The sequence below is a fragment of the Gouania willdenowi genome, chromosome 3, assembly GCF_900634775.1.
Source record: "Gouania willdenowi chromosome 3, fGouWil2.1, whole genome shotgun sequence".
NCBI lineage: Eukaryota > Metazoa > Chordata > Actinopteri > Blenniiformes > Gobiesocidae > Gouania > Gouania willdenowi.
The window spans coordinates 8,450,531-8,459,050 of NC_041046.1; the positions used below are offsets into that span (position 1 = coordinate 8,450,531).

At 35.6% G+C, this 8,520-nt stretch overlaps 1 protein-coding gene across 2 annotated transcripts in view; it reads right to left on the reverse strand.

Annotated features, from left to right (window-relative positions):
- LOC114481603 (insulin-like growth factor 1 receptor) overlaps positions 1 to 7,445 on the reverse strand; it is a 92,787-nt gene extending 85,342 nt beyond the window's left edge. For both annotated transcript variants that reach the window (XM_028476569.1, XM_028476561.1), the window contains exon 1: positions 6,523 to 7,445. In XM_028476569.1, the coding sequence (XP_028332370.1) occupies positions 6,523 to 6,613 (91 nt within the window). In that variant the 5' untranslated portion in view covers positions 6,614 to 7,445. The remainder of the gene's footprint in view (positions 1 to 6,522) is intronic.
- Positions 7,446 to 8,520: the final 1,075 nt, after the last annotated feature.

Here is an 8,520-nt window from a genome sequence, read left to right on the forward strand (position 1 = left end):
TTAATCTAGTTTAACCATTTACAAGCCGGCAAAAGGAATGAAGTGCCTTACTCAACCTGAGGAAGACGCATTCCTTAGATTTCTGTTGTATCCAAAGTTTACTCTAAAACAAAAAGGCTTCTCTGATCTGAGATATTTCAGCTGATAAGAGAAGATTGAAGCGTCACAACCACGTTAAAAGTAACGATGTTGCTATTTTCCTTGTCGACTACGCTGATGATACCTTATTGGCTTTTGCTTCGTCTATTGCACGAGGTTTTTCCCAGAACAGTTTAATTTAAGCACAAAATAATCTACAAGGTCAAAACATGGTCTTTAGTTATATCGAGTGCATTTAATAACCACCTGATAACAGCCACTCCACACAGAGTTAGTGGTAGAAATACTACTGGAATGTGCAAATCGTGAGAGAGAGACGTGCAGCTAAACATCAAGGTATCTCCTCAGTGATGAATCAAAGGAAGCAAATCACCTTGAAATAAATTCAATTGAGAACTGGAATCAATGTGTGACATTTCCAAGAATGTATCTTCTCTCTATAAAAGCAAGGAATCTCTGTCTGTCTGTGTGTTCCTCAAATATCTCTGTGAATAAGGCTCTGATTGACCTTTCAACATGGCTGATGCAACATCAGATTTGTTCGGACTGCAATGATATCGTTAATTAATTATTTCATAAAATTGTCTGCCGGGAGCGAACAATTTGATCAAATTTTAGAACTGGTGACATCACCACTGTGGATTGAGCCTTTGCTGGTTTTGATGACGCGGAACAGTTGGCAAAAATTTTAGCATAATTGTAATCAGCAATTACGCGAATACAATTATAATTGACCTCAACCTTTGCGCGAGTTATCCTCTCCATAAATAAATCTTCTCCATAGATCATGACATTGTTCCCAAACAATAATGACATGCTAACGTTGGCTTGCCGAGCTGTGCTGCCTTTGCCATCGTCAGGCGCTGTTCTGAGCCGAGGTTTCACTTCGTCACGGTTCAAGATTAACATTTTGTTTTGTTGAAAAGTTTGCATAAAACTTTGTCATTTTTAAGCTGAAAGTATTTCTTAACATCACTAGTCTTCTTTCAAGCACTCATCGCTAATCCTTTAAAAATGTTGTTGTTGTGGGTGTGTTTTTCAATGTTGCTTTATATATAAATAAATAAATATATACATATATATCACACTTGCATTTATTTAAAACACTTGCTGTGGTTAGCTATTACATCACTAAAAACAACAACAAAAAAACAGCTATACCCCAACATCCTTAGTTAAAAGAGAAGTCTAAATGTTCAGTTTTAGTTTGGTTACCGTTTATCATTAGTGTTTACAGTGTGAGCGCCTTAGTTTAACTCCATTTTTTTCCACACTAAAATACAGAGAAACCACTTGGCTTGACCTAATTTTAGTTCACTGTAATCAACACCTTGAGTGCAGTAAATCTATTGTCATTGGGGGTTTTCCCACAGATAGAGACGGCAGACATCTCACTTTTGTAGTGTGCATTATGATTCATCACATTGTGACTCAGACCCAATCGTGTCTAAATATATGTATAGGCTTACTGGCTTTTTCTACTGAGTCATGGTAAGTAAGAGTACTTTAAAGTGACTAATGTTTGTCATGTTAGGGCTTTCATATCTGATGTATATATCACAAAGTAAGTGAGTTCTCCTTTTAAAACGCAAACAAATGATTACTCAAACATGAAATTACAAAGTTACAGGGTGTCAGTAAAAAAATAAATAAATAAAAAGAATGTAAAAACATTTAATAAATATGCACTAAAGCCAGGCTGATATGGATATTTAGGGCCGATACAGATATTGGGGAGTTTAAAAGGCAATAATTGGTGAATTTCATGGTACCATCATCATTCATACTCTAAAGCATGGCCATCCAATTTGATTTTATATATTTTTTTTTTTTATATACACAAATATGTAATCCAGTACAGTGAGCGAGTCTTCTTTGAAAAGCGCTATATAAAACTAATTTTTATTATTATTAAAGCTGAGGTCCAATTACATTATTGTTCTTGAGTTTTAAAGGATTGTTTAAAGGCAGTGAAAGTGTAGTGTTGATTGTATTGGCAAGGTATGTTGTGTCCCATGTTGTTGAATTTTAATTGCACTAAATATCTTTGAAGACATTTAGATGTTTCATAATTTTATGCCATGAAGTACAATAAAGAAAAGTGTTTATTTTGCACAGTTATATTATTGGCATATTAATTTCATGCACTGGAACATGAATGATTAGTTTTGGCCCGCGGCCTTCCACTGCAGTTAGTTTTTGGCCCTTCAATGAAATAAAAAAAAAATAAAAAAAAGTGGGCACCCCTGCTCTAAAGGCTTAAAATACATTTATATCCCCAATTAATAACGATACAGTAAGTCAAAATGTATGGGCACCAGCATTTAAAAAAAATAAAAAAAATTGCGTTGAAATGCGTAATCCAGATGTGATCCAGATGTAACTCTCTGGGGTGATTGAGTAACAAACCTGACATACAGATCGTTCAATTATAACCCAAGATATTAATTTTTTATTTTCTCTATGACGCAATATAGGAATTTTTCAATTCTTTAAACTGATCCACAGTCAGTATATTGATCCAGATCAAATTCATAATGTAATGGAATATAGGCATAAAGTCCAAGTATCTTTGGTTAAAATATTGCCAAAATCCATTAAGTACTATCAACTTGACATAATCCTGCCAACAGTCCAACAATCAAAAAACATACTGTATATTATGAAAATATTACTTTCTTGGTGGAGGTAATGATATTGTACACCAAGTGGAAACACTGACATAGATTTGAATATGGTCACAAAATCATATTTAATATCAAATGTAGCAGTTAACTTTCATCTGCTGATTACACAACAGCGCTCCATTTTCTGTTGTGACACTCATATCTACTGTATTCACGTACATCCCAAGTTTATGCTTGCACACCCCAAAGAGATTCATCACCATGACGTATCCACTTAAAGCCGGATCAATAGTCAGAAATGTGTTTGTTACCCTGGTTTACTGTCACAAGCAGGGTTTCCATTACAGATTTTTGCAAAATAAAAGCAATATTTCTAAATGTCGATAAAGTATAATTGCACTTTGAACGTGTTTCCTTTGAAGGTTGTTTCGGGCTGGAGCCTTGTAACTCCCATGAAATCTCATCCCGCGAGACTTCTCCTCAGAAAGATGGACACTCAGAACCTCCTTATAACATTCTGTCTTCCTTTGTTGTTTCAAGTCTAATATGGCACTAATCATTTTTAAGTATAATGCTAAGAAAAATCCCAGTCTCCTCTTCTGTTTAGACATACCACGCCATGTTTTCTCAGAGAGAAGTGGTCAGATGACCATGTAAGTCATGTTCTGTGATGTGTATTTGCAAAAAAAAAAGTGTTTCCATAGCGCCTTTGTGACACATTTCAATATTAAAACATCTGAAAATCCTCCTAATTAAAGCGTAAAAACTTTTTTGCGATACTCGAGTGTTTTTTTGAAATTCAGGTGTTTCCATCACCAGTTTCTATTGCGCTATTTAGATTTTGCACATTTCCAAGAGTAATAGAAACACAACTACAGAGAGCTCACAAAATCAAGCCAAGAAACTAAATGTTTGGGTAATTGTTTTACATGCTGTTCAACCTGTACGGCCCAACACACCTATGAAAATAAAGGTACATTTAAGTAGACAGACAGGATTAATGTTTTCTTCAACCTGTTCTTAAACAAGCAGTATGTGACTGCTACAGTATTTGTAGATATTTTGTTCTTAAAATAAAGAAAAAGGCTAAATGAGTAATTAAACATTGTATACATTCATAATAAGGATGCTACTATGCAGCTCTTTGCCTTTAAAAGAAATGCTGTTTCATTTTTGGAAGAAAACATGACCATTGACATCATAATGTGTATTGCTACACCACACACACCATTTAACCAGTGAATATTGTGTGTCCACTGAGTGTCATGTAGTATATGCAGTAGTTTGTTAAATCCTAAGTACTTAAACCTGTGAAATTCCTTTGTGGGATGAACTAAGCATCCACTTACCGTCCATTCTGAATGTGTTATTTAAAGCGAGGGCCAGTGATTTATTTTGTGTGCTTATGTTACATCTGGGCTGTGTAGACCGCTCTATTAATGTTAATGTTTTAATTTTAAACTGGGATGAATTTTGTCAGTTGTTTTTTTTTTTTTCTTCTCTATTTTCAGAGGGACACTTTCTGCACTTTAAATAGGAAACATTTGTCTTATTGTTTTATTTTCACCTGAGTTGAAAAGATCATAACCAGAATGTGTATATATTAGGGATGTAACGATTAATCGTAAGGCAGTTAAAAATCGATTCATAGGTATCACGGTTCACATCAATACTTTGAAAATTGAATCGCAGAACTTTTTTTAAACAGCAGAGGGCGCTATCCAGAACTGTTGGCAGCGGGTGGAATCTGCTACTACTTTCTTTCTGGCCGCCTTCTACTCTTAAACATGTTAATAAATGATTCCTTACCCCTTTAGCACCAAAAGAATATCTGTAATATTACGTGAACATCTGTAAAAGTCACGTTTTTCTATTAGCTCTGTCTGCTAGCATAGCATCTCTTCTTCACTGCAAGAATATCTGCATGCCAACCAACGATTGGGTTACCAGCGCCCTCTGCTGGTCCAAACAAATATCTGATGCAAATACAGCGCAATGACTGGTTGGTTTTTTTTAAAAGTCCAATTGTTAAGGCACAAAATACATTTTCAGTTGCACTTTTAAAAAGAAAAAGAACTATTATGCAGTTTTGCATTGTTTACTATAGGACCAGAATTTAAATGAATAGGCTTCTTCTTCATTTGTATTATTCCTTTATTTATTTCATTCAAGATTTATTTTTAGTTAAATTGCATTGTTTTGAATTGTTTATCAAGGGATTCTTTTGACAATGAAAAATAAAAGGAAAATGATAAAGTATTTTCTAGTTTTTTCAGTCATTTGTCTACAGTCCCATTTTGTAAAATAAATCATGAGAGAATCGTATCGTGAACCCAGTATCGTGAATCGAATCGTATCAGGAGTTGAGTGAATCATTAAATCCCTAGTGTGTGTGTATGCATGTATATATATATTAGGGCTGGGCAATATATAAGAATTCCAAGATATACTGAGTGTTCTATTTATATATATATACTGAGATAAAATATCTGTATCTTTTTAAACTTGTTTTTAATTATACAATCACATCATACACTACATAGAGTACAGTAAAAAAGTGTCCTTTACAATTTTTCCATATTCCTGAGATACATATTTTTATAGCTCATTTAATTTGTATTAAAATACTCATTTTAGGAGTCACTGCTTTGATACTTCTCAGAACAGCATGAAAAGCACAATTAGATGATTTTCTGAGTGTGTCCTAACCAAGATATTCCCCAAAAAAGCCACACTACAGAACTCACACACACGTGCTGTCCCTTAGAGGAGAAAAAGCTAAACGGGGAACATAATGAGCAATGGTTTGTTAATAAATGTGCCTGCGTGACATTTTTTCAGAATAGTCTTTCTGGTATGACAATATTGAGTTAAAAATATCAAAATTAATATGATATATCACCATTTTGAGAAATAAAATATTGAAATTTAAGTTTTGGTCCATATCGTCCAGCCTTATTAAAGATACTCAAATAAAAGCATGGTTATAAGGCTGCACGATTTTTGCTCAAAACAAAATCCAGATTTTTTTACTTTGAAAATTCGATTTTTGATTCACATTTTCTTTTTCTTAAAAAAAAAAAAAAAATGGCAATTATGGCAAGTATTTTTCTTTTAATTGAAAAAGGAAAAAACTAATTGGGAATAAAGTGCAACTGCAAAGCTTTAACAAAAAAAAAATTAAATCCCATGTGTGTTTGATAAAATAACAACCTGCCCAATTGAAAACGAATCCCTGAGCATTTCTAAAAAGAGAACCTTGTATGAGAAAGAAAAAAAAACCTTACATAAAATTCACATTAAAAAAGAACAGACTGTAACAAGGGTCTACCACATTAAACATGCATTTTAAACTTGTTTAACAGTTTGTAAAGGGAGCGAGACGTGCTGTGATTACACATGATTGAACAGGAAAATCCATTCTGACTTTTTTTTTAAACCCCCTCAATAAATAAAATGATTTAGATTTTATATCGATTAATTGTGCAGCCTTACATAGTTACTGTTTTTATTCTCTGCATTTTATGCATTTCCAAAAATATTGTCCACTATTGTATATCATACCGTCTCGTGGCCTTTGTATATCGTCCCACCTCTACTATCTGGACAGGTGAGGTAAAATGATCTCCAATGCCATTTCATTACAGACTATATTAAAAGATAAGAGACATTTTGCCTCAAAGGCCCGTCGCCCACACTAATGTAGTTGTGTCGCATTACGCAGTGATTGTATAGTGTTTTATACATATTTATATATGTATATATTATGTGGATGATGTTAGTGTTGGTGACTTACTCTCTGCGGTGGCGGGCCGGAGGCAGCAGGTCAGACCCAGCATCAGACCCCAAAACAAGGTCAAGCGCCTGCTTTCCCTTCCACACCTCATTCCTGAACAGGTGAAGCCTTCTTCTGATACAGTCACTTGTTAGTTGAAGGGCAGAGCCTAGTGAGAGCTGTTCAAACGCCTTTTTTATTTTTATTTTATATTTCAGCAGCTACCCAGCACCTTTAGCTGTTAGCCGGCTAATGGAGCTAATAGCCGCTACACAGGGGCTAGCTGCTGCTGCTGCTGCTGCTGCTTCCCTACGGGGGATCCACAAATCAACGATTTATCCGTGTGAGCATCCACTGCGCGGTCACTGATTAATTCTGAGACGACCTAACGTGTGTGGTTAAGTCATCAGGGGGATCTGGGGATCCCTCCGTCACCCACATCTTTACCCTCCATAACCGGAGGAAAATGCGTCCATCGTCCCGCTGCCGGAGGCTCCTCGGGAGGCAGAGAGCGGATCTCAGAGACGGGATGGAAGCACACGGTCCGGCCTGTGTGGTCTGCTACCTCATCGATACCCTGGTCCTAGACAGCAGGACGTGTGAGCAGCAGTAGTAGTGGTGGTGGTATAGAGGATGAATACAGGTCTGAGACCACAGCAACAGCCTCCTCCTCAGCCGTTCATCATGCGCACACACACGCACACGCAGCGCCTTGTTGTTGTGCTGCTGCAGCCCGTGATTCTGCTCCGTGGCGCCGTTAAACGGGACGCTTGACCTTATTAGAGCTGAGTATGTGTCGAGTCATTCGATCCTCCGGTGATAGCCGTCGATTGATGGTAGATGGCAGCGTGGTGGGGACCGATAAGCACACACAGGTACACGCACAGTCTCCTTGTATCAATCTGCCGAGCCTCGCTGTAAACACGGCGCCGTGTGCGCAGATCGTCTCCTCCTTATGGATGGATCACTCCGACTTATTATAGTGTGGATGAAACAGGGCGTCGCTCTCACTGCGGCCCAGTTAGAACAGTTAGTGGTTCTCAAACTTTCCACTGTCCAGTACCACTTCATACATTTGAACCTGAAGCCATGTACCCCCTACCCCTGCACACTTAAAAATGATAATAATAATAATAATAATAATAATAATAATAATAATAATAATAATAATAATAATAATAATAATAATGTAATGTCATATACTATGTAGCCCTACAGTGAAATTTGTCCCTGAATTTTACCTATCCTGTTGAGGAATAATATATAATAAAAAATACATAAGAAACATAAGAAAGCGTATAAGTTCTGTAACTTGATTGAAATTGTACTCAAGTACAAGTAAGTCATACATAAAATACTCATGTACAAATGAAAAGTAGCTCAATGAAATAGTACTCAATGTAAAAGTTACTTGCTTCTTTCACCCATGGTTCTCTTCCAGACAGTAAACATCTCATGTATAAACTTAAAAAGGAAAAGACCAAATCTTGCACATTTGGAACTGAATTTATTTTCCACAAAGGCATCTGTATAAAATAAAAGGTTTGTCAAAATGTACAGTTATTTTTCTTAAAATTAAAATAACACCAATGAATTCAAGTATAGTATAAAATAGCCAACATTCAGTGCTGTTTTGGTGCCGTGCATTATGTTTAATCTGATTGGTCGGCTATGATGTGATGTATTTGATTGTTGTCTGTCCATTTCATTTTTATTTATTGATTTATTTGTTTATTTTTTTGTAGTTTCACAATGTCCGATGATCATTTTAACACAAAAAATAATAATACTTTACTCAGTAACGGTTGAATGTAGAAATGTAACGGATTACTTCTTTCAAAACGTACTTAAGTACATACAAGTAAAATGACTGAATTAGAAATATACACAAAAAAGTGCAAGTACCCATGAAAGCAACTCAGTTACAGTAACGCGAGCACCTGTAATCTGTTACTTTCACAGACTACAACATTTTGCTCAGAATACTAAGAATAAACAACTATAGAGCATATGATGGAT